At 34.1% G+C, this 27,601-nt stretch overlaps 1 protein-coding gene across 4 annotated transcripts in view; it reads left to right on the top strand.

Moving 5' to 3' along the window:
* Positions 1–27,601, top strand: part of Vps8 (VPS8 subunit of CORVET complex) — a 247,054-nt gene that overhangs the window by 153,823 nt on the left and 65,630 nt on the right. For 3 of the 4 annotated variants that reach the window (XM_076868965.2, XM_076868966.2, XM_076868967.2), the window contains exons 37-41: positions 3,346–3,435; positions 5,554–5,602; positions 8,861–8,964; positions 21,920–22,001; positions 22,324–22,406. In XM_076868965.2, coding sequence (XP_076725080.1) covers positions 3,346–3,435; positions 5,554–5,602; positions 8,861–8,964; positions 21,920–22,001; positions 22,324–22,406 — 408 coding nt within the window. Of the gene's footprint in view, positions 1–3,345; positions 3,436–5,553; positions 5,603–8,860; positions 8,965–21,919; positions 22,002–22,323; positions 22,407–24,867; positions 24,934–27,601 lie in introns of those variants that run through there. The other variant, XM_076868964.2, reaches the window with a different exon arrangement.

Raw genomic sequence — 27,601 nt, forward strand, 5'->3', positions numbered from 1 at the left:
TTTATTTCTTGAGCTTTAGGAGTCTTACAAAAAAATATTTGTCAGCTAGTCTTCCCACAGGGAATTAATAACCAGAATAGAAAGAACTCAAAAAACTTTACACCAAAAAAACTAATAACCTACTCAATAAATAGGCAAAAGATTTAAATAGATATTTCTCAAAAGAAGAAATACGAATGGCCAACAAATATATGAAAAAATGATTAATATCTTTAGCAATCAGGGAGATACAAAGCTAGCGTAATGTAATGGGAAAAGTGTGTGTATGAGGGGGAGCAGATCCCACAAAAATAGAGTAGAGGAAAGGGATTTAGGGGGAGGGTAGAACAATAGGAAAAGGGAGGAACTGTAGAATAAAATTTAAAAAATTTGCTATGTACATATATAAATATACCATAGTGAATTCTACTTTTGTGTATGTCTATAAAAGGCCAATCAAGAAAAACATTAAATAAATAGAGGGAAGACCAGTATAGCAGTGGAAGGGAAGAAGGGACAGGGAAGAGGGGAGGGAATGAGGAAAAAGAAAACTACATGGGGATTTCATTTCACCCTAGTTAGAATGGAGCAAGCCCTATTATATGCATTTATAAATATATCAAAATGGCCCCATTATTATGTATAAACTATAAAACACTAATAAAACTTTTTTTTAAAAAGGAAGCAATCTTTTTTCTCTTTCCCTCTTCTCTTCTGAGGTCATCACCAGCCTAAAGGTGGTGTTTATCCTTTCAGTCCATGATTTTCATCTTTCCCCTATATATGTATATGCCTATAAAATACATGGTACAGTTTTATATGTTTTTAAAATTTATACTACCAGTGTCATCCATAGTGCAAATCCTATTGCAATTTTTTTTTCACTTTTTAAAAATTAACTCATTTATATACATGCAGATGTACTTTATTTATCTTAATGGTCATTATCTATGAAGTGAATATACCAGTTTATTTCTCTGTTGATACGTATTTAGGATTTTTTTCATTTTTTTACTAGTATGAACAGAGCCACAGTGCACTTCCTTTACATGTCTTCTTGTACCCATGTGAGATTTTTCAAAGTACTCTTCATGGAAAGGGGATTGTTTAGATTATAGATAGCTTAATTCTACTGATATTGCCCAGCTGAATTCCTGTTTCTGTTCTTATCAGCACTGTTTGACATTTGCTATTTTCTCACATCCTTGAACATTCCTAATACTTATAGACTTCTTAATTTTTGCCAGAGTGATAGAGATTATTGATTACTTATGATATTGGATATCTTGCAATATATTTATGATTCTTAAGTCATCTTATTTATTTATTTTTCTATTGAGTTTTTTACTCTTACTCAGTTATAGAGGTTCTTCCTAATTTCTGGATCACGGATTTGATAATTTTATGTGTTGGAGATGTCTTCTTCTAATCTGTTGTAGCACATCTTTTAACTTGTTTTTTAGTGACTTCCATTTTAGTTTATCCATCTCCTTTAAGGTTTACATTTGTGTTTATGTATCTTATTTCCATTCGTATTTCAATGGCACTAAGAATTTATCTTATTTAAGTTTTATAATTTAGATTCTTACATTTTAGGCTTTAAATCCATCTGAAATATATTTTTGTAGGCTGATCAAAAGAGAGATTTCTCTCTTATTCTCCCCACATGATGGCTAATGGTTCATGTGGCATTTTATGAACCTTTCCTCGTTGATTTCCAAAGCCATACTGCTATATAGCAAACTGTCAAATGTGCATGAATCTCTGAGTTGTCTTCTGTTCCTTTGGTCCTTTGTCATTCCCTGTACCTATGCCAACATATTTTAGTTTATATAACTTTATAATAAGGCTTATTATTTGGAAAAGGATTTTTGCCTCCAATTCTTTTTCTTTAAAATACTTTGGCTATTCCACATCAAAGTAGCAATCACCTTATCAAGTTCCTTTTTAAAAAATATCCTTCTGGAATTTTGATTTAAAAATATACTGAATTTATAGATTAATTTAGAGAATTAACATCTCTATAGTATTAATTTTTTACATTTAAGCCATGTAAAATGCCTCTTTTACCTTTTGGTGAGGTTTCGTAACTTTTACATAAGGTTCTTATACATGTCTTGTTAAATTATTCCTAGATGCTTTATAGCTTTTGTTAACATGGTACAAGGAAATTTTTTTAAATGACATTTTTTATTGTTTGCTACTATAGTATTACAGTGTGACTAGTTTTTTGCCTTATATTACACGTAGCAGTCAGGCTGAATTTTTTTAGTTCAAATAGTTTTTAGATCTTTTATAACAATAATATTATTTAAGAGGAATGGCAGTTTTGTTATTCTCATTCCTGTCTTACACTTTTTTTCTTTCTCTTATCAGATATTTAGGAGTTCAATGATATTGTTGAGTAGAAGCAGTGATAGTGTATCTTTTAACCTTGTCCTAATTTAAAAGGGATTATATCTAATACTTTACATCAAATGCAGCTTTAAAAATGCATTTTATATTATAGGGTTTTGATAGATAACCTTTATTAAGAAAGTTCTGTTTCCAGTTTGGGTACAGGTATTTTGTCTTTTTTTTTTTTGTCATTAATGAGTGCTGCATATTTACCTAATACTTTTTTATATTTATTGAGATGTTCAGATGTTTTTCTTCTTTAATCTGTTAACCTGTTAATTTGTTATTCTTGCCTTTTTCTTCTAGGAAGATTTTTTTTTCCTATTACTCTTTTTAAAGAAGCTAAGTCTGAGTTTGTTAAACCTCTCTATTTTTTGCTTTCTAGCATTTTCTTTTATTTTTCTTTTATCTTCTTAGCTTATTTTGTTGTTGTTGTTGTTGTTTTAGTTGTTTAGATGGGCACAGTACTTTTATTTTTATTTATCAAACCCAGTGCCTCACATGTGCCAGGCAAGTGCTCTTCTACTGAGTCATAACCCCAGCCCTACTTCTTTCTTTTTTTTCTGATTAGATATTCCCAGTTTATTTTTATGGGGATTCCGTAAGTTAGTGTATAGTATTTTTACAGTTATTTCATTCTGAATATTTTGTTTAGAATTAAACTTGATGAATTTCTAGTTTATATTATTATTATTTATATGTATATGTTTTTCTCTGGTGACTATGCACGTGTGTAATAATTTTTTTAAATAAATGTGAAAAAATGAATATACTTGGTCCAATTAAAACAGCCAATGGACCGTTATAAGACACAAAAATCAAATATTTGCACAAATATTTGCAAAACAGCATATACCAAGGTTTGCATGTCTTATATATTATAGTGGATTTTTCCCCATCTTTAATAGATCTTTCCACTTCACAAATAAGATTTTTGAATAAAAATATGTATCTTTTCTTTTTTCCTAGATTACTCAAAAGTATCAACTCCATGAAGTCACTGCTTATTTATTGGAAAAGAAAGGAGATATTCATGGTGCCTTTCTAATAATGCTGGAGGTAACATTTGCTGCATTTGTTTTGTCCTATTTCTTTCTATCTCAATGCATTCATTAGTCCATCTTAATTTCTTATATTTCAAGATATGTTGCAGACAAAAGTACATTTTACCCCTGAATATTTTAATCATGCATATCATTAAGTGCAGTTCAGTATTTCTTTGTGGTACTTTGCAAAAAAACATAACATTTATATACAATGAAAATGCAACTTTTAAGTGTACCATTTGATAAGTTTTTGACAAATGCATGCATTTGTCTAACTGAAGTCTTTATCAAGATAGAGAACATTATCTTCACTCCAGAAAGTTCCCTCATTTTTTTTAATATATTTTCATTCAGCTAGGAATATAATAAGGAGGTCCTATTTATATCAAAAAAATGACCCATGTTGGCTCCTAGTTTATTTGATTCTAAAACATGCCAGGAAGAACACCCCTCAAAAGCTTAATATAGTCTCTTGATTTCTTTTAATCTATAAATTACCTTTTTTTCCTTGTAATTTATTTGTTGACACTATAAAGCTAGTATAAACAAATAAGTAAAAAGTATTCCTAGCAGAGCAGGTGCAATGGCACATACCTATAATCCCAGTGACTCAGGAAGCTGAGGCAGGAGGATTGTGATTTCAAAGCCAGCCTCAGCAATTTAGCAAGTTCCTAAGCAATTAAGTGAGACCGTCTCTAAATAAAATATTAAAAAGAGCTGGGGATGTGGCTGAGTGGTTAAGTGTCCCTGGGTTCATTCCTCAGTACTAATAAAAAATTTTAAAAAGTATTCTTGGCATGAATAGGGGAAGGAGAGGCAGGAGAACTGGGCAGGGGACCATTACCACCATTTGTAAAACCTTAAGAACAACAACAACAACAAAATGTGAGCCACTACGAGAATGATCACAACTTACCTAGATTTCAACTATACAATATATAGGCAGAAACAAAGTCTAGGTCTAGGTTTGAACAGACTTTATAGGACACACTAAAGAATTGTGAAGCAGGGAACTTACTGCTGCAGCCCGGCTGCAGCAAAATAACCAGGGGGTGACGAGCAACTTGTGTACATTGATACAGCAGGAGTGGGAGCCGTTTATTGTAGGAGAGGAGAGGTATATATACATTCCATACAGCTTATCTTAATTAACATAAACTAGATACAGCAGTCAACCAATAAGGAATCTCCACACTTAATGGCTCGCTGGCGTTACTTCACAAACCACTCCCTCTGCAAAATGCCAGGCGCCATCTTGACTTGTTTACAGACTCTAGCACTTACTTTTTTGTTTTATAGAAACTGCTTTGGTGACTGGGAGAAGAGGTGGGAGGTGGGGGTGGTGAGATGCAGAGAAGGGAGAGGAAACACTGAAAGCAGAGAATACTTGCAGTAGCACAGATATGAGTCAACAAGCACTTGACCTAGGTAATGGAAAGAAGAGGGCCTAGATTTGAGAACTTATAGATCATCTGATTGTGATATGAGATGAATGAGGTGAAATAGTGAATAATGATTCTAGTTATAAGCTAAAATTCTGTGATTTAAGATTCTGTCATTTGGGATCTTGAAGGGACCCCAAGGAAAGGAGCAAATTTGAAGTAGAAGGGATATATTAGGGATCAGGCTCAAAAGGGTTTTAAGAAGCCTCTGCAGTATGAGTTAAAGGTGTCTAAGGATCTAGAATTCAGTAGAGCAGTGGGTACTATGACTGCACATTTGGGAGAAATCACACCCAAGGCTGTGCCTTATGCTCTGGAGTAGACTTGTCATTTCCTTTGTGTTCCCATCCATCCAATTCATCCCTTTTTCTCATAATCCAGTATGAATTTTTATACCCTAATCCTGAGCATGGATAAATCCTAATCCTCATTACTATGCCCAAAGAATGTCAGTGGCAATGATGTGTTATAAGAAAAGCAGACAAGGACAGAATAAGTGGTAACTTGATCTTTTGGGTTCCTTGCCATATTGCTAACTATATGCACAAGTATTCATTTTTGAATGACAGTAAGGGACTATTCTTTATAGCTTTACTATTTCTTTCCTATAAAATATGTTAATTCAGATTTGTGGTAGAATGAAATGTAAAATGTTCTTATTACTGCCTGTATTCTTTTTTACCTCTTAGAAACTACAAAGCAAACTGCAAGAGATAACAACACATCAAGGTGAAAAAAGTAAGTTCTTCAATGTGATTCATAATTTATTTTTCTCCACAGCCTTCATATTTTAAAAAATATTATTTAAAAGTGGATTGCCTTTGTCAAGTAATAATTAGATTGGTCTATCTGCATAATTACTATTTATCTACTTTAACATGGATCCAAAATTTAGCTAGTTTTCAAGTAATCATAATAGGAAATATTATAAGTGCCTTTGTGGTACTCATTGTCAGTAGATTTAAATATACAAGAAATAGACACTGTTCAACTGCTGTTGATTATCTTTTTAGTTATATTTATATACTTACAATTTGGTTTTATATTAATGAGGCACATAATATCATAAAAATTAAGTTCATGTGCCAAACAATTGCAATCAAAGCTTGCAAGCAGTAATAGCCAGTGTTTCTGTACTGAATTTGTACAATTTTAGCCCAAAGCAGTAAAACTTGACAGTTTGGAATCTTGAGTGCGTTTGAACATAAATAGTTAAAAATTTCATCATGTTCTTTGACATTTCAACATTTTTTTTCAAGTTATGGTAATGTATGTATAACACAAAATTTGCTGTTTTTAAGTGTGCAATTTGGTGGCATTAAACACATTAACTTTGTTATAAAACCATCCCCATGATCTGTCTCCAACTTTTTCATCTCCCCAAACTGAAAATCTCCCCACTAAGCAGTAATTCCCTCTCCCAACTGCTGGAAACCACCATTCTATTTTCTACCATTCTACTTACTTTTTCCAACATTATTTTTTTCTGAACTTGATTACTCTAAGAAACTATACAGTATTCTTTTGTTACTGGCTCATTTTATTTAGCATAATGTTTTTACATTTTGTAAATTTTGTCAAACATGTCAGAATTTTCTTCCTTTTTAAGCTGAGTACCATCCTATTGTATTTATATACCACATTTTGTTTTTTCACGTGGCCATTGTGAATAATGCTGCTATGAACGTGGTTGTTCAAATATCTTTTCAAGTTCCTGCTTTCATTTTTGTGTGTGTCTATTTAACTGGAAGTGGGATCGGTAGATCAAGTAGTAATTCTATTTTTAATTTTTGAAGAACTGCCATGCCACTTTCCATAGCCACTGCACTATTTAATATTCCCACCAAAAGTGCACAAGGGTTACAGATTTTCTGTAATCTCACCAACACTTTTGTTTTGTTTTTGATAGTAAGTTATCTTAATGGGAGAGCGGGAGGTGATATCTTTTAGTTTTCATTTCTTAATGATTAGTGATGTTGAGCATCTTTTCATGTACCTTTTTGGCCATTTGTATATCTGTTTTGCAGAAATGTCTGTTCGACTTTTGAGTCAGGTTGTTTGCATTCCTTTCCTTGATATTTTTTAAATAACCCACCTGAAGATCAAGTAATCCCTTGATAAGTGACTTAGATTGTTCTACCTATTTCACAACATATTTTTTGCACCCCTTGACCCTTCCTCTAATATCCCTTTACCATAACTCTGTAGATAAATTATCTATATTTTTTGATGGTTAAATATTGCATGGTAGTCTCTGTTATATCTTGATCATCTTGAATTATACTAAATCTTTTTGGAACCTCAATAAGCACTTGATTGACTTTTCCATAATGATAATCCAACTAGATATTTAATTATTACTTTTGAATTGTCAGTGTGTGCTCAGTCTATTTCATTGTTAGGTTTATTGCATTTTATGGCATTTTTCTATTTAAATTTAATGTTCTGAAAATATTTTTTCAGACAATACATGAAAGATTGAGGGAAAAGTAAGAAGTATATTTCTTCCAAATTGCCATGATTTGTAGGTGGTATATCTAGAGAAGCCAGTTTTTAAAACTCCTATAAGGATAAATTTTCCAGTAATAGTCTTGTAACCAGTTCAGTAATAGCCATCTGCTTTCAGACTCAATTTTGACAACATGCTTAAAAATTTGAAGCATTTGCTACTTTCAAGACATTGTGCTTAGTTCCTGTAGGCTACTGACAGATGCCTAAAACATAGCCGTCCCTTCCTTGAATAATTGGTCTCAAGAAGGAGACACATACAAATTAACACTCTAACACAAGTCAAATGGAATGCACAAAGGTAGCAAAGGAGAGTTGAAAACCAGGGAACTGTTTGTGACCCATGAGTCAAGTCAAGAGTTGTGTGTTAGTTGTGTGTTATTACCTTTAAAGTAAGTCAGAGGAGGACTAGGGGTTTAATAGATGAAGCAGGGCAAGAGTAAGACACAAGTATGGAAGTGCCTGGCTTCTAACCTCAGAGATTAAGAAATAATCTGGTGACACCAGGGCACAGAGAGTGAGAAGATAAGCTGGAATCTTTACACAGTACCTAGGGTCAGAATCTTACTAATATTCTGTTTCTAAGCATTAGGAATCTTTAATCTTTATGGAAGGAAATAATATGTTTGGACTTGTGTTTAAGAAAAAAACCCTGGTAACAATATAAAAGGGAATGAAAGAGGCCATATTTGGAAGTCCTAAGTTCAGTGAAGAGACTGTTGCAGTAGCAGGTATGCATGCTGCCAGGGTAACAGTGGTGGGCGTGGGCAAGTGCTGAAGTAAAATCAATAGAAATAAACACTTTATTTGAATGTGTGGAATTAAAGAGAGGGAAGCATCAAAGATGATGAAGAATTATAAACTGGTTAACTTAATCATGCTGGTTCCATTAACTTTGAAAATGTTGGGGGAGGAGCAGATTTGAAATGAGGAAGATAAGATGGGCTTTGCACATATAAAGTTCAAATGCTTGGAGGACATGGAGATTTTTTCCTAGGGTCATTTGAAAATTTATGAATGGAGTAAAGGCTGAAGTGTATGCTTTAAACTTATTAACAAAAACTTGAGAATTGAAACCACAGGAGTGGTTGAAATCATTGAAAAATGAGAAAAAAGAATGTAAGACAGACTCTTAGGGAAATACCTACATTTAAGACAGGAAAAGATGGTAGAGCAGAAAGTGTGAAGGATAATCTTTCTACTAACTAATCCACAAACAGATGATTCCCATAACCAAAGCATGTCGAGATGCTAAGTACAATGTGCTTTATGTGTACTTTGAATGTCAAACATTTATATAGAACACTCCTATTGCCCAGAATGATCTTTTAATCACTAAATCTCAATGTTAGGTCTTATGGATGATAGAATTCCTTAGAATGGAAAATTAAGGCTATGCAAAAGAAAGAGAATTTCATTTTTTCACAGAAACTCTGAGATTATCAGAAACATGTCCTAAAGTGTTGTTTATACTCTTTCTGAATCTAGATACCAGAGAACTTGCCTCACTGAAGGATGTTGAAGATACCATGGTAGACACAATTGCTCTTTGCCAGAGAAATTCACATAATTTGAACCAGCAGCAACGAGAGGTATGAGAATGATTACTTAGGAATTTTAAAGCCTGTTCTGTTCTGAAACAGGAATTAATTCTAATTCCACTGCCCTGTCAACCACCTGAATTAATTCAGCTGGCATTAATCACTTTTAGTGTTCCCAGGAGTATAAGACTCCTGAAGTTATTATGAAGAGTGTTTGGCCTCTTTCTTCCCCACAAAAGGCTTTATGGTTCTTAGATTTGGCTGTTAAGCAAAATGTAAGGTTTGTGACTATGACTATGTCCCTGGTGTCTTTGGACTGAGATTTTGTGTATTCCTTGTAGTGGTACAATGGATATATGATCATTTATCATCTTTTCTATTCCCTGTGGCTGAAAGTGAGCATGAAGAACTAAAGCAAAGCCCTCAGGGATATGAAAAAAGGTCAAAGGAGGATATGACATAGTAGTTCTTAGTCTTGGCTGCACATTAGAGTCACCTGGGAAGCTTTGAAAAATCTTTTTGTTCAGGCTGCACCCCAGATTAATTAAATGAAACTCTCTGGGGCTGGAAGCCAGTCATCAGTATGTTTTAGAGCTCCCTACACAATTCCTGTATAGAGCCACAGTTGGAACCACTGCTGTAACAGACCCCAGATTGCACAAAGGAAAAAAACAAAACTGAAGGAGGTGTAGATGAGCACCTAAAGCAAGTAGTAATTACAGCAGTGAAGCAGAAACTATGAGGACACCTAAATTCTACAGTTGCTCTAAGAAGTAGAGTTGCAGGGCTGGGATTGTGGCTCAGTGGAAGAGTGCTCGTCTTACACGTGCGAGGCCCTGGGTTCGATCCTCAGCACCTCATAAAAATAAATAAATAAAATAAAGGTATTGTGTCAACTACTTCAAAAAAATAAATGTTTTTCAAAAAAAATAAAAAAAGTAGAGTTGTATTACTCCTCTGTATCTTTCCCTACAGGGCTTAGGTCTGACATCACACCACCTGAGCTCTTTCCACAATCTGAGTTTCTAAAATGGGAACAGTTAATTTTTCATAAATATTTAGTTGGACATTTTACAATGAAAACAAATATTGGCCCAGTAGCTGGGGAGGTTGAGATAGGAGGATTGCAAGTTCAAAGCTAGTTTCAGCAAAAGCAAGGCACCAAAGCAACTCAGTGAGACCCTGTCTCTAAATAAAATACAAAATAGGGCTGGGGATGTGGCTCAGTGGATGAGTGCCCCTGAGTTCAATCCCTGGTAAACCGCCCCGCCACAAAAAAATATTGGTATGGTTATTGTTCTCATGAGATGGATAAATTTCTCCTCTAAGTTTTTATCAAGGATTTTATTATTTTGATTTTACTTTTTAAAATAATTTATAGTTTTTTAAAATTAGTACACTATGGATATACAAAAGGTATATGTATTTCATATACCTATGTGATTCACTATGGTATATTCATATATGTACGTGAGAAAGTTTGGTCAGATTCATTCCGCTCTTCCCTTTTCCCATCCCTTCTCCCCCCGCCCCCAGTCCCTTTCCTCTACTCCACTGATCTCTCTTCTACTTTCATGGAATTCTATACCTCCCTTTTTCTTTCTTTTTCCTTTCTTCCTTCTTTTCTTTCCCCCCTTATTTTGGTCTAGCTTCCACATATGAGAGAAAACATTCAACTCTTGACTTTCTGGGTCTGGCTTATTTCACTTAACATAATATTCTCTAGTTCCATCCATTTACCAGCATGTGCCATAATTTTGTTCTTCTTTATGTCTGAGTAAAAATTCCATTGTGTGTGTGTGTGTGTGTGTGTGTGTCACATTTTCTTTATCCATTCATCTGTTAACAGGCACGTAGACTGGTTGCATAGCTTGGCTTTATGAATTGTACTGCTATAATTATTGTTGTAGCTGCATTCTTATAGTATGTTGATTTTAGATCTTTTGAATATCTACCAAACAGTAGGATAGCTGGGTTATATGGTGGTTCCATTCCTAGTTTTTTGAAGAATCTCTATACTGCTTTCCAAGTGGTTGTACTAATTTGCAGTCCCACCAACAATGTATGAGAGTATCTTTTCTCCCACATCCTAGCCAATATTTATTATTATTTGTATTCTTGATAATTGCCATTCTGACAGGAATGAGATGGAATCTTAATGTAGTTTTGATTTGCATATCCCTAATATGCAAATTCAAGAGGTGTTGTACATTTTTTCATATACTTGGCCATTTGCATTTCTTTTTTTGATAAGTATCTGTTTAATTCTTTTGCCCATTTGTTAATTGTGTTATTTGTTTTTGTTCTTGGTGTCCAGGTTTTTGAGTTCTTGTATATATTTTGTATGTTAATTGCCTGAGGGGCAGGTGGCAAAGATCCTCTCTCATTCTGGTCTCTCTCTTCATGCTCTTGTTTCCTTTACTATGCAGAAACTTTTAATTTAATGGCATCCTACTTATTGACTTTTTGTTTTATTTGTTGCCAATGTGTTGGAATGTTGAGCCTACATTTTATTCTAGCAGATGCAGAATTTCTGGTTTTCTTCCTAGGTCTTTGATCTATTTTGAGTTGACTTTTTTCAGAGTGAGAGTTAGGGATCAAGTTTCATTCTACATATGGATATCTAGTTTTCAGAGTACTATTTGTTTAAAAGGCTATCTTTTTTTTTTTTTTAAGGCTATCTTTTCTATAATGTATGTTTTTGGCACCTTTTTCAAGTATCAGTTGACTGTATCTCTGTGTGTGTTTCTCTCTGTGTCTTTTCTTCTATTCATTTGATCTTCATATTTGTTTTGGTGCCAGTACTATGCTGTTTTTGTTACTATAGCTCTTGAGTATAATTTGAGCTCTGGTATTGTGATGCTTCTAGCATTGCTTTTCTTACTTAAGATTGCTTTGGATATTCTGGATCTCTTATTTTTCCAAATGAATTTTAGAACTGTTTTTTTCTTGATCTGTGAAGAATGACATCATTGTTATCTTGATAGGGATTGCATTGAATCTGTATTACACTTGGTAGTATGGTAGTATGGCCATTTATTAATTTTGCCTTTCCAAGTACATGGACGGTCTTTACATCTTTCAAGGTCGTCTTCAGTTTCTTTCTTTAAGTAGTTTGTAGTTTTCATTGTAGAGGTCTTTCATATCGGTTAAATTTATTTCTAATTTTTTTAAATTTGAGGTTATTGTGGATAGTTTTCCTAAATAATACTCATTATTGGAGTATAGAAAAGCAATTGATTTAGTTATATTGATCTTGTATCCTTCTACTTCGGTAAATTTGTTTATCAGCTCTAGAAGTCTTTTGGAGTTTTCAGGGTCTTATAAATATAGGATCATGTCATCAGCAAATAGAAATAATTTGACTTCTTCTTTTCCAGTTTGTATCCCTTTATTTTCCTTCTCTGGCCTCATTGCTCTGACTAGAGTTTCAAGACTGTATTGAATAGGAGTGGTGAGAGTAGACATCCTTGTCTTGCTCCTGATTTTAGAGGAAATGCTTTCATTTTTTTTTTTTTTTCTGTTCAGTATGATATTGGCCTTGGGTTTGTCTTAAATAGTGTTTGTAGTGTTGAGCCAAGTTCTTTATATCCCTAGTTTCTCTAGTGTTTTAAACATGAATGGGTACTGGGCTTCGTCCAATGCTTTTTCTGCATGTGTTGAGATTATTGTAATTCTTGTCCCCAACTCTTATTTATGTGGTGATTTACATTTATTGATTCCCATATGTTGAACCAAACTTGTATCACTAGGATGAAACCCACTTGATCATGGTGCACTATCTTCTTAATGTGTTTTTGAATGTGGTTTGCTAATATTCTATTAAGAATATTTTCATCTGTGTTCTTCATCAAGGATGTTGATCTGAAATTTTCTTTCCTTGTTGTTTGTTTATTTGATTTTGGTATCATGGTAATACTGGCTTCATAGAATAAATTTGTCAATGTTACCTCCTTTTCTATTTCATGAAATAATTTGAGAAGGATTGGCATTAGTTCTTTTTTAGAGGTCTGGTAAAACTGGGCTGACTCTATCTGGTTCAGGGTTTTCCTTTGTTGGAAGGCTTTTAATATCTGCTTCAATTTCATTACTTGATATTGATCTGTTTTTTATATCATCATGATTCAATTTGTGTGAGTCATATATCTCTAGGAATTTGTCATTATCTTAAAGATTTTCCAGCTTATTGGAGTATAAATTTTCAAAATAGTTTCTAATGATTCTCTGTGTTTCAGTAGTGTCTCTGGTGATATTTCCTTTTTCATCTCTACTTCTGTTAATTTGAGTCTTCTGTATTTTGGTTAGTTTGGCTAAAGATTTATCAATCTTGTTTATCCTTTCAAAGAACCAACTTTTGTTTCATTGATCCTTTGTATTTTTTTATTCTCAATTTCATTTATTTTGTCTCTGACTTAAAATTTTTTCTGTCTTCTGCTCATTTTGATATTAGTTTGGTCTTTTTTTCCCTAAGGTCTTGAGATATAATGTTAGATTATTTATCTATTTTTTAAGTGTAGGAACTCAGTGCTATAAACTTTCCTCTTAGAAATGTCTTCATACTGTTCTAGAAATTTTAATATGTTGTATCTCCATTCTCTTTTGTTTCTAAAAATTTTTCTAAATTTCCTCCCCTGATTTTTTTCTATAACCCATTCTTCATTCAAAAGTGTATTATTTCACCAGGCACAGTGACACATACCTATAATCCCAGTGACTCAGGGAGCTGAGGCAGGAGGATTGCAAGTTCAAACCCAGCCTCAGCAATTTAGGGAGGCCCTAAGCAACTCAGTGAGTCCCCGTCTCTAACAAAATATAAAAAATGGCTGGGTATGTGGCTTGGTGGTTAAGCACCCTGGGTTTAATATCAGGTACAAAAAAAAAAAAAGTATTATTTCATCTCCAGGTGTTAGAGTAGTTTCTATTTTTTATTGTCATTGATTTCTAATTTGGATGCATCCCTTAACCAACTATGAAGTTGTTAACCAACTACTTCATTGTTTCTTCTGATTAATTTTGGCGTGAAGTCTGTTTTGTTTTATGTGAGAGTAGCTAACCTTGCTTGCTTTTCGGTATCCATTTGTATGGAATATCTTTTCCCTCCTTTCACCTTCAGTCTGTGGTTGTCTTTATATGGTGAGTCTTTTTAAACAATATATGGCTTGGTTTTATTTTTTTAATCCAATTTGCCAATCTGTGTCTTTTGATGAAAGAGTGTAGTTCATTTACATTCAGGTTGTTATACAGAAATGATGTTTATTTCCTGCCATTTAGATTTAATTCTAGTGCTTCAGACTCGATTCTCCTTTAATTGACTGTTCTTCTAGTGTATTTCTTCCCTGTGCTGATTTTCATTTTTCTTTTTTTTTTCTCACTCCTTCTTCTTCTTCTCCTTCTCCTATGAAATATTTCAATGAATATGTTTTGTTTTGTTTTAGGGTGGGGCCTTACCAGAGATTGAACTCAGGGCACTCAACCACTGAGCCACATCCCCAGCCCTATTTTTTATTTTAGTTAGAGACAAGGTATCACTGAGTTGCTTTTAGCACTTCGCTTTTGCTGAGGCTGGTTTTGAACTCACAATCCTCTTGCCTCACTCAGCCTGAGCCACTGGGATTACAGGTGTGCATCACCACACCTGGCATAATGTATCTTTTTTGATCTACCTATTTGGAGTTCTATATATATTTCATTCTTGGATTTCCATCTCCTTCCTAATATTTGGAAAATATTTCTAGTATTATATTATTGAAAAAATTGTGCATTCCTTAAGTGTGTATTTTAGAGCCTTTGTCTACCCTCATGATTCTTAAAATTGGTGTCTTGATGTTATCCCAAATTTCCTGAATATTCTGGTCATGGTCTTTTAACATCTTTTCTTTATTGTGGACTTTATTTTCAAGATTATATACTTTGTCTTCAAGGTTTGAAAAACCTTTCTTCAAAGTGGATTAATCTATTTATGATGCTTTCCATTGAATTTTTAAAATTAATTTATTGAGTCTTTTATTTTCAGGATTTTGTTTTGGTTCTTTTTCATAATATTTCTTTATCAAAATGATCATTTACTTCCTGTATTTTCTAATTTTATTTCTTACATCTCCTTTTAGCTTGTTGAACATTTTAACATGAACTTCCTAAATTTTTTTTCCAATATTTCCTCCACTGTGGTATCAATGTGGTTAGTTGGTGAAATGTTGAAGGCTGTTTAGAATGGTTTCTTTCCTTGCTTGTTATACTGCTTATATGTCTACCCATCTGTTGGGTTGATTATCACTTCTTTAATGCAAAGGAATATTTTGAGCTTCTTTATCTTAAGAGCCCTGGGCTGGCAAATATCCAGGTATTTATACTTTCACTCCATGTTTGTCCTCTGCTATTCCTAGTATCAGCACCACTTTGAGAGAAGACACTTAACTCTCTTTATTGTGATTACTTCAGAGCAAAATTGCAAACTATTCAACCTTATAAAAAGTGAAAAACTTGTTAATACTGTTCTCCACAGTTCCTTTAAGGCAGGTATAAACTTGTATTAAAGTTTGGGAATAGGTTGAAAAATTAGTTATTAAATATAGTAAATTGCCATAATATTACATGAGGGCTGAAAGGGGGAGGAGAGAAAAATTGAATACAAGAATGTGAAGTTCATCATTATGCAAAATATATGTATGAATATTTGAATTTGGTATCAACATATCTTATATACAAACAGAGATATGAAAAATTGTGGTATATATGTGTATTAAGAATTGTAATGCAAAAAAAGAGTACATGTATAATGGCATAATTTGGCGTGAACATACTTTATATAGAGAGTTATGAAAAATTTTCCTGTATATGGGTAATAATGAGTGTAATGCATTCCACTATTGTCATGTATTTAAAAAATAAATTTAAAAAAGAAGAGAGAAAAAAATAAAAACAAAGAAAAGTTTAAAAAGAATAATAACACCATAATAAAAAGAAGAAAAAGATCAATGTCGGGGAGATTAAAGTAGTAGCTGGAATATAAGAGGGAAAGAGGGAATAAGTATAAACCTGAGCTAGGAGAACAAAGAATTATTCCAATTAATGTTCTAAAACATTGGAAGAAATATAGTCAAATGAGTTGAGGTCACAATGTTGGGTAATACAGTAATAACTATAAATCAAAATTATGAATAAGAATATGTATGATCAAAGTTGATATTCAAACTATTTATAGTAAACCATGTCAAATGAAAATTTTTATTGAGTCTTGGTTTGGATTTCATCAGGATTTGGGACCTTTAGAAGATGTCATCACCTTTGGCTGTGGTTTCCCCCAGAGGTTCTAGGGCACAGGAGCCACCCCCTACTTTCTATGGATCACCCACCAGCCCGTTCTGGTTCTGGATTGTCAGCCTAGATCCAGAGTCTTGAGGCTGAATTCTCTGAGGGTGTGGTACTTTGTCTGTTGGTTATTTCCATTCTGTTGGCTGTCTACAAGTATGGAACTTCTGTTTGTGGGGTTTCTGTGAGTACTCTATGGCACAGGAACATCCCCACTGATGACACAGATCACCAGGGCACTGTTCCTACTACTGGGTAAAGCAACTCAGTGGTTCACCTGGGTTCTAGTTTTCACTGCCCACGATTATGAACCATAGGCACCACTTCCCTCTACTGCCTCAGATAGAGGCAGCTGTCCTGCCGGTGGCCAAACTCCCACCCACTGAATCCAGGCACCATTTCTTTCCACTGCCCAGGATAAAGACTGTTTTCCCACCTGGTTTTCGGCACTCACTTCCCACTCCCCAGTGAGTCTGCTTCATCTCTGTCTGAGATCCCCAGGCTTCTACTTCCTGGGGGTGGGTCTACTACACCCTGCTGCCCTTGCTGGGGGGAAGGGGATAGGGTTTTAGCAATGTTCAGCTAGTAGCAATCCCTCTACAAGTTCTTTCTAGACAAGTTATTGAGACATGTCATAGCTGGGATACTTCTGGTTTAATTTGTTGCTATCTGGAGGCGGGAAGATGCCCTATTGATTTAATTTCTTTCAGTGTAGCTGATGAGCTGTGAGTTCCACAAAATGGCTGCCACAGCACAGCTTTTTCCAGCACAGCTTTTTCCCCATGATTTGGATTAAATGGCTTGATCTTTTTCAGTGATCCGACTCTGCTCCTGTTGCATTTTTATTTGGTCTGCTTTTTGTGATACAGGAGTGAGCTTATTTGTTTTTCCTCTTACTCTTTCTCTATAGCCCCTCTCCTTCCCTCCTCTCTGGTCCAAGTTGAGGTTAAGGATCTCTGCCCTTATTTTCTATTTCAGTTTGGGTCTTATAGTATTTATTCTGTCACCTCCCTCTCTGGACAGCTGTTCCTTCACTGCCTCCTTCCTGAGCTATGGAGAGATTGGAGATCACCACCTAGCTCTCTTCCTCTAACTTAGGTCCTCTCCTGAACCCTGTCAAAGATTTTTTTCAAGGTCGTAAATTATGAAAATTCTTCAGCATATAAATTGTGCATAACAAATACATTTGCATATAGAATTTTTATTTATAAAAAATTTTATGAAATGATGCATACTTATATTTTAATAGCATGCAAAATAGAAAGTTAAGAGAAGAATGTTTTTTTAAAAATTATCAATATATTTCAACAATCACCCAGAAATAACCATCATTATCATTTGGTGAACATTACTGTACATATTTTTTGTCTGCCAAGGTTGATATAATTTTAGAAAAAATGAATCAAATAATGTTTGCTTTTAAAAATATTATAGTCAGTCTTCTCTAGGAAGCTTATATAAAACTGAGGAATTTTTAATTTTCAGATAAATGTTTCTTTACCATATTATCTCTTAATAAGTCTAACATTAAAAAATCTGAATAACTAATAAAGTAATATTATTACACTTTGGTTTTTATTATGTCTACAATGTCAAGCCAATAAGGAAATGCACATGAACTAACCCTTGCTTCCTAATATCCTCTCTGTCCTCCTAATTTTAATTAGTTTAGTTATTATACCTTATTAAATTTTATAATACATTCTTTTCTATATACCTAATTCTCATAGTTGTTTTGTCTTTATTTAAATGGATTATGGACTTAATACCAGTCCTTTTACCAAGATTTTTCCATTCCTGAGTTTTTATTCTTATTTGTCGTTTAGTTGACTAGCTGTATTTGGACACGTTTATATTTTGATAGAGAAACATGAAAGTATAGACACCTTACAATTTTGTTTATATGCGTTTAATGCTAAGCTTTTTTGCGTGTGGTTTTATTTCTTTTTAAAATTTTTTTCTAATTAGTTATACATGACAGAATTCATTTTGACACATACATAAATGGAATATAACTTCTCTTTTTCTGGTTGTTCATGATGTAGAGTAACACCTATCGTGTAATCAATTATGCATATAGGGTAATTATGTCTGATTCATTCTATTGTCCCTCCTATGCACCTATCCCCTCCCCTCCCTTCATTCCCCTCTAATCCAGAGTTTTTCTGTTCTTCCCCACCCTACCCCCTTATTGTGAATTAGCATCCACATATCAGAGAAAACATTCAGCCTTTGGTTCTTTGGGATTGGCTTATTTCCACTTTAATGCTAAGCTTTTTAAAAAATGTTTTGTCTGTCTCCTCTCAAATATACTTTTGATACCTTTCACTACCTTTTGATAATACCACATGGGAAATTTAAGGAAAAAAGACAATTTTTGCTATCTCTTTAAAATATAATAGTTTAGGTATACTTAAAAGAAATAGTCTAGACTCACAGATATTAACAATAGAGTTGAATGTCGAAACCTTACTAGGGATTGTTTTTTCTATAGTTGAACTCTGTTGCTCTTAATCAAAGATGAATTTTTGCCACTTTGATGTTGCAAAAGGAAAATTGTTTGTTATTGTTGTTAAAAAAATGTGTCTGAGTTGAAATTTGTTCCTTTTAATAAAGGTGTTAGCTATTAGACCTCTTTCTATTTTTTGAAATGTTCACTTCTCTAAGATTGTTACTAGAACATTTACTGGCTTCATTTAAGAGAAGTCTACCTGTAGGAGAAGTCTGTCCCTCTTCCCTGTTACACACACACCACTCTGTATGCCCACTCCCACTAACAACTGATTTCTGCTTTATTTCTGAACAGATTTAATAATAATACAAAAATTTGTGTTTCATTTTCATGTAAATACCATTTTATGAAAATCTTAGGCTTTTACATATTACTAAGTTTGGGGAATTTTAATGATTGTTTGCTTTGTCTCTATTTATTTATTTATTTATTTATTTATTTATTTATTTATTTTTGTATTAGAAAAAGTGAAAACAAGAGCTGTTGCAACAGACCAATAGTAACTAGAAAATTTGAGATGTCCAAAGCTTGATAATGATTCCCCACCAAAAGTTTCATAGGAAGATTAGACCCCAGGAAGTTGGGGTCTCAGTTCTTTTCCACAGTAGTGTCTCTAAGCACCTCACCTACCTTTGCTTAGCTGTCTGTGTTGCTACCCCAGTGTCCAGGGACATGTACAACAAAGCCTATGCTTTCATTATGCATGTAATTCTCTGAAAAGAAAACTGTTACATTCTGTGAGAAAGTAATTCAGGTTTAGTTTTATTGTTCTCTCAGGAAATGAAATTTTCTATAATGGAGAGTTATTTTAACTTGTGGGGTTTTAGAGTTATCCAAGTTAACTTTTTTTTTTTTTTTTTTTTTTTTTTGTAGTTGTAGATGAACAGCATGCCTTTATTTGTTTCATTTTTATGTGGTGGTGCTAAGGATCGAATCCAGTGCCTCAAACGTGCTAGTGTATCACAAATGCTCTGCCACTGAGCTATAGCCCCAGCCCTCCAAGTTAACATTTAAAAATCAATATTAAAGAGTAAGAGAGATAAAAATATTTAAAGGTTTTTCAGCATATAGTAGTGTTGATGTGGAGATTTAATGGAAGAAGAACAACTCCTATTTAGGGCATGAACACATCCCATGGATTTTCTTTAGTTCCACATCATGCTTTCCTATCTGATATTTAGAAAACAGGAATAAGACCTTTAAAAAGATAATTCTTCTAAATTGTCTGGTTTAAGTAAGAAAATCAAATTTGAAATTGAAGTATGAAGAACAGAAAAAGAGCTCTTACAGGAGCAAACCTGATAGGGGTTGCCCAAAAATCAAATTTATGAACATTTTTAAATATAAAAACCAAAAGGTAAAAATTAGGTATGTCATATATGAAAGGAAAGTGACCGTGACACTCGGGGTGACCAAGATATGTTTATTGCAGCAGTGTCTGATTAACAGGGAAGGAAGAGAACAAGAGAAAGAGATCTAGGAAAGAGAGAGAGGAAAGGAGAGAGCAAAGCAAGAGAGAGAGAGAGAGAGAGAGAGAGAGCTGGGAAATAGAGAAGAAAGGGAGAAAGAGGGGAGAGGGGAGAGTTTTATAGCCAAAATCTAATGGGGTCTCTGGGTCTGCAAGCTGTCTTGTTGGCGTACGATGATTGGATCATACAGTAGTTGCTAAGGGTGTCATCTTCTGCCTTCAGGCAGACTAGGCAGGGGCTAGATGTGGGTTTCTGTTGCACCAGACAGTTGGGGGTCTTGGGGGTCGAGTGTTCAGTGGAGTTGAGTGTTCAGACTTGAGGCAAACAAGCCATAAGGAACCAGATGGGTGAGGGTCCAGTGTTCAGCTTGCTCCGAAACTAACAATATACCTAATCTATAGAAGACCACAAAATACACAGAAATAAATGATGTGTTCTCAAAAACGAGTTAAAATAGGCAACTGAAAAGATAAGTTTAATGAAATTAAGAATAAAATACAGGGTTAAAAGATCATGAGTACTGTTAAATGAATGAAAATTTACATAAAACAGGGAATTGCCAGTAAAAGTAAGTATGATTAAACTATCATGAACGTAATAAAAAATGAACAGTACAAAATCCTGACCTTAACCTCCGTTGGGGCAGATAAAGCCTTCCTAGTGGAGATCTTCACACAGTGGGAAAGTCTGCAGGATTCTTAGTGGGTTCCCCTTTCCTTAAACACTCCCATATCTTCATTTCTAGTCAGTTCCGCAGTGGGGGTGTACAGTGTATCCTCTTCTGTAAATAACCTCTCTTGTCTGTCAATACTGACTTTTCCTTATGTCTCCTGGATGTTTGCATCAGTTGGTTGCTCCTAAGATACTGGATTAGGACATTTGAAAATTATTATCCAACAAAAAACATGTTTGAACTGTTAAAATGTATTAGCTTGATTTTTATAGTAAATATTTTCCTGAAGCTTAGGAAAAACAGAATTTGGAATCAGAGGGCTGATTTACTATAGTACGATATTAGGAAAATTACTTAATTTCTATTAACTTCAATTTCTTATCTCAAGTGAAGATAAAACCTACTGCCTAAGGTTATTATGAGATTAAAATGACAAAATATACATAAGGCATTTAATATAGTATCTAACAGAATAGCAGTGAATGAATGGTAGGTCTATTTGTTTATCTCTTGATAAATTTGGTAATGCTGACTGAGATAACATTAACTGCTATTTCCTGGTCTGTGAGACTTAGTAAATACAAATAATTCTTGATACAAGAAAACTTTGGATAACCTTTATTCATTTATTGCTTGACATTGCTGAAGAAAAAGTGGAAGAGAGTAGCTATGGGGATATTTAGTCCTTTTGATGGTACATGAAGTTATTCAGGCTTTCTCAATGATAGATTTATAGAAAAGAAGGTGAGAACCTAACAGAAGCTCTTTCTTGCTTTCTTGATCCTACCCTCTCTAGAGATAACAGAATTGCAATTAAGTCTTCCTTATGTTTCCCAAGGCTTCATGCTAAAGATCTTTTTAGCTTTGATCACTGCTTTTAATGTTTTTTCTCTTCCTCATCAAATGTTCCCTCTTCTTTTTCTAATTTTTACCAACAAATGTACACAGAGAGTACATTTCAACCGGCAGAACACTATACTGATACTCATTATTCCAAAAATAACAGAGACTTTAGTTTTTCTTTGGTTTCCTTCGACCTTATAGGCACTCTGGTTTCCATTATTAGAAGCAATGATGGCCCCTCAGAAGCTGTCCAGTTCAGCTGCCCCTCCTCTACTCTCTGAAGGTAAGTTCATCAGAACCACAGAGACAGAGCCGCCTCTGTCATCACCTAATTTTTATCTACAGAAATTGTCATTATGATATATTTTCTCAATTTCTTATTATTTTCCTTAATGAAACCATATTAAGAATCAATCTCATCTTTCAGGTTTGTTCTTTTTGTTGTGCTAGTTATATAGTTTATCTTTTCAGTGTATCAACAATTTATCTAAAAATATCAAATTGGACTTGGTTGACTAAGTTTTTAGCCCACTATTTTCCTCTGAATCTCAAGGTGAAAACACTTATTCTAAACTAACTTTAATATTGACATTTTGTTACAACAGCTCTGAAGTCTTTGACCATGCAAGTTCTAAACAGCATGGCAGCATTTATTGCCCTTCCATCAATCTTGCAAAGAATATTACAGGTGAGTTAAAGAGTGGGAGACTAAATGTTGATTGGGTTCTACTAATATTTTACCAGTAAATTAGGCTAATATTTAAAAGGGTCTCAAGCATAATGTAGCCAAATTTCTAACTAGCTAAATATCTAACTTGAATTAATCCTTGAAACTTTTCTGTCACCCCATGGGTATGGATGTACCTGTTATAACTGACCTTCAGTTAAGGTGTGCAGCCTTCAGAAGGTCACTGTTCCCTTGGGATTCATACACACACACTTCCTATTGCTGTGTCAGCTAGGAGAGAATTATGTTTTTCTATCTGATTTTACTTTTCAGGTTAAAAAAAAGATAACCTAAAAATTGTTAATATAGACATTTATTGATCATTGGTTGTTATTTAGATTTTATAACTCTTTGTGAAACTATTTTTATATTCAATTCTCATCTCCAGCTCTAAATTCTAGCTGGCTTTTTGTCTTAAATCTTTGTAGGATACATCATTTCTGCCTGTTTCCTTTAGAGGGGGAAAAAATTTGTATCTTCTCAGCCTATTCAAAAAGAGAACACTAAAAATACAGTAAGGTATATTTTTAGATAGACCTGTGAATATTCTTGGAGAAACAGCAGGAATTATACTTAAAGTCCATTTTGTCTTCTCTCACTTTCTGAGTTATAGACACACACACACACACACACACACACACACACACACACGAATATATATATATATATATTAAAATGTAATATGATGCCATTGGTCTTTATAATTTTCAAATGTTTTTCATGTAATCATATTGTCCCCATCAGCTCTCTAGCTCTTTTAGGACTCTCCAAGCTCCACTTCCCATGTGGTGTGAAGCCTCTGGGCAGTGTTTCTTTGTCTATAATGTGTCTATAGTGTTTCTTTGTTTATTCTATAAAGACCACTGCATTTAGTAATCTCTGTCATCACGTAGTACACCATCATTAAGAACATACACTTACATATATCTCATCAGATCCTTGGCAACTATCAAGTGTTGAGGGCTGGAGTTGTGACTCAGTGGTACAGCACTTGCCTAGCACATGTGGGGCACTGAGTTCGATTCCTAGCAACACATAAAAAAAAAACTAAGTAAACAAAATAAATATATTGTTAACATATACAACTACAAAAAAAGTGTTGAATAATTCTTTAATATAGACAACTTCTCATATCCATTTAAAAATATATTAATCATAAAAATTTTAATTACATGTAAAGTAATATCTCCAAAAGGCAGGGTATTTTACCAAGGAAATTTAGAAGAAAAGAAATTCTAAAGCCAAAAATACATTCTCTCTCTGGTGTTTTTTTGTTTGTTTTTTGTTTTGTTTTGGGTACTAGGAGTTTAACCCAGGGGCAATTAACCACTGATCTACACCCCCAGCCCCTTTTTTATTTTTATTTTGAGACAGAGTCTCAGTAAGTTGCTTAGGGACTCACTAAGTTGCTAACACTGGCCTTGAACTTGCAATTCTCCTTTCTCAGCCTCCCAAGCTGCTGGGATTGCAGGCATTTACCACTGTCTCTAGCTCAGTGTATATATTTTGCTTTGTGGAGAGCTTTAACCACATATTACCATACATAAATTCTAACAAAATTAAAATTTTGTATTTCAAGGTTTGCATCTTTGAAGCCTTTTAATATCTGAAAATCTCCACTTTAATTTGAATTATACTGACTTTTATTATAATCATTTTCTTACTTTTAGTGGCTGTTAACCCCTCACTAATCAGGAAAGATGTTATTTCTATTTTACCTCATTTATCTTACCATAGGTTAAAGAAGTTTTCAAAGTACTTTTTCAGATATCTCATATGAAACACACCACAATCTTGAGGTAGATGGAACTACTATAACAATTCCCGCTGACAAAGGAGAAAACTAGAATATAGAGAAGTTAAATCTCACTGTCTTTAATGGCAGTTCCTGGACTACCACCACAGTCTTTCCTAATTCATGTTCTTTTCTGTTACATCACTGAAACTTATTTGTTTTGGACTCTGCTCTTTAAAGGAGCTAGTCATTAATTTTTTAGTTATATTTTTCTTTGTCTATTCATTACACAGATAGATGAAAGGCATAGTTCTTACCCCGTAGGAGCTTTTATAAGAGACAGAGAATGTTTTGATACATCTGTTCATAGGGTTCTAAGCAAGTAATAGTGTTCACCTTTAAGGATTTTCTGCTCTAAATTCCTTGTAACTGCCATGGAAAACTGCCATATCAGTATCTCTACACTCACTCAACATGACAAGACCAGGAGCAGCCATGGGAAAGTGTGACCCTGTCTCCTGGCTCCAACTAGCTGATTTCAGTGTAGCCAATCAGAGTCCTTTTTAGAACTGAACTTGAGAAAGATACCTAAGTCTCTTTTGGGGTTTCTGGATTATTTAGGGTACAAATTTCAGGAACCAACAAGTAATTTCTTTTCTGTTATATGGACTGGAATGTTGAACAAAGGATAATCACCAGAGAGAAGAATGAAACAGACACAAAGAAGAGAATGAACAGGTGTATAAAAAAGATTCAAAACACACGAACCAGCAGAGGAGACATTACCAGGAGAAGATCTTGTTGACCTTAGTACCTCATTCTAGTTCTTAAGACTTACTTGCATTCCCTTTGCTTAAACTTGAATCACAATAATGCCTTTACAAAAATTATCTTTTTTGAATCAGACTGAATTGGATTTCTGAATATATATAACCAAATAAGTACTAGTAAAAATGTATAACTGAAACAGACCAGAGGATTTGAAAAGTTATCCTGGAAGAGAAGAGGTCTTTTAAGAGCCTAAAGGAATCAGAGAAAGAACAGAGATTATTCTAAGCAGAGAGAACTACATTATAAAAACTTTGAGGAGAAAACATGGGGAAGTTGTAGTTGTTTAAGTATACTTGGCACATAGGACAAGAATAAAGAATAATCATGGAACTGAAATTTATAGAGATAGGCAGAGACTGTGCCCTTTGTGAACCATGATAAGGACTTCAGATTTTATTCTGAAGTCAGTAGGTTGTCATCAAGATTTTAAGCAAAGAAATGATAGAATGAGGTTTCTCTTTAGAAAGATCACTCAGTATGCATTGTACAAGATGAATTAGAAGGGATTAAGACTAAAGACATAAAGATATCTAGAAGGTAGTAGGTACTCAGAGTTTGGGAATTGGATTACAAAGAATGTAGAAGAGAAGGTAGACTTTGAAATCATTTGGGTGATAGAGTTCACTGGACTTCGGCTGTTGTAGGAGGACACACAAAAATATAAGGATACACAAAGAACCTAGTTAAGCTCCCGATTTCATGTTCTTATGGCCAACAGTAGTGGGAGAGTATAAGACTGAAGTTTAGCAGAAGAGGCAAGAAGTGAAGATGTTTACTTGGAAGTCATCAACATAGATATAGTTGTTAAATACTTGAAACTGGACGAATTTTATGAGAAAATGGGTTAGCAAAGAAAACAGAAGGCCAAAGATGGAGTTCTAAGAAATGTCTGAGTCAGGCTCATTTACTTATTTTTATTTCCTGTTAGATTATATGGACCTTGAAAGGTAAGACTATACTTTGACTATTGCTCTATCACCAGAACCTTAGCACAGAGGCATCTTGCATATAATAGGTACTAAGTAACTATTTCTAAAATGCATAAAATCAAGGATGAAGGAATTATTCTGATAAAGATGGAAAAACAGATGCCAAATTGCTGTCCTACTTGAAACAGCCCCAAACTGGACAAAATATATGAAATGGTGATTTTTCAAAAACAAAAATAGTGAATATCATACAATAAATGACAATGATTCTTGAAAAATAGGAAATGAAGTGTGCCCTACTGGTAAGCACTGTGCCCATCTTTAGAAAGTTAAACATACTTACCATATGATTCAGCTATTAAATTTTTATGTAAATAAAAGCATATATCCAAAAACTTGTACAGAAGTTTTCATAGCATATTTTTATCTAATAACCCACAACTAGAAATAGTGTAAAACAGTCAAATGGATAAGCATTTATGGTATAACCCATAATGATAGAATGTTGCTTAAAAATAAAAAGAAACTACTTATATACACTACCTCTTAGCTCAGGCTACTATAACAGAATGCCACAGACTGCATGTCTTAAGCAACATTTATTTCTCACAGTTCTGGAGGCAGGTGGTCTGTGACTAGCCTGTCTGCACAATCAGGTCCAGCTGAGGGTTATCTTCATCGTTCACAGATAATTACCTTCTGGCTGAACCCTCACATAGGAGTGGAAGAGGAAACAAACTTTCTCCTATGTCTTTTTATAAGGTTACTATGTTGGCTGAAATATTTTGCAGTCTCACCAGCAACATATGAGTGTACCTTTTCCCCCACATCCTCGCCAACACTTATTGGTTTGTACTCTTGATAGCTGCCATTCTGACTGGAGTGAGATAAAATCTTAGAGTGGCTTTGATTTGCATTTCTCTAATTGCTAGTGATGATGAACATTTTTTCATGTATTTGTTGATTGATTGAATATCCTCTTCTGAGAAGTGTCTGTTCGTGTCCTTGGCCCATTTATTGTTTGGGTTATTTGTTGTTATTTGCTCTGTCTGATGTGCAAGTGGTAAAAATTTGCTCCCAAAATGTAATCCCACCATGAGAGCTGTACTCTCCTTACCTAATTCCCTCTGAGAGACTCCGTCTCCAAGTACCATCCATCATATTGGGGATTAAGGTTTTGGGAATGAGGTAACACGAACATTCAATCTGTAGCACCCTAGGACATATATGATCCCGAAATTACTGAGTGAAAGAAGCCACAGAGAATACATACTGTATGGTTCCATTTGTATGAAATTATAGAAAATGCCAAATAATCTAAAACAATTGAAAGCAGGATGGTGGGTAGCGAGAAGTAGGGAGATAGGGTTGGGAGATACAGGTTCAGGGTGGGAGTGAGGAGGGATTTTTTAGGACACGACATTTTAGAACTGATGGATATATTCATTATATGTCCAAATTTATCAAATTGTATGTCAAATAGACCTCTTCAAAGCTATTGTTTTAAAAAGTCAAGGATTGAGTTATAGTTAAACCTGTAAGTATTCATTTCTCCCTCTTCCAGGCACCCCCTCCAATTAAAAAGATAACAGAGACATTAAAATGATATTTCCTTAGAAAGGATACATCAGCATATTAGGTATTTCAAAAACATTTGAAAA

The sequence above is a fragment of the Callospermophilus lateralis genome, chromosome 10 (assembly GCF_048772815.1).
Source record: "Callospermophilus lateralis isolate mCalLat2 chromosome 10, mCalLat2.hap1, whole genome shotgun sequence".
Classification (NCBI taxonomy): domain Eukaryota; kingdom Metazoa; phylum Chordata; class Mammalia; order Rodentia; family Sciuridae; genus Callospermophilus; species Callospermophilus lateralis.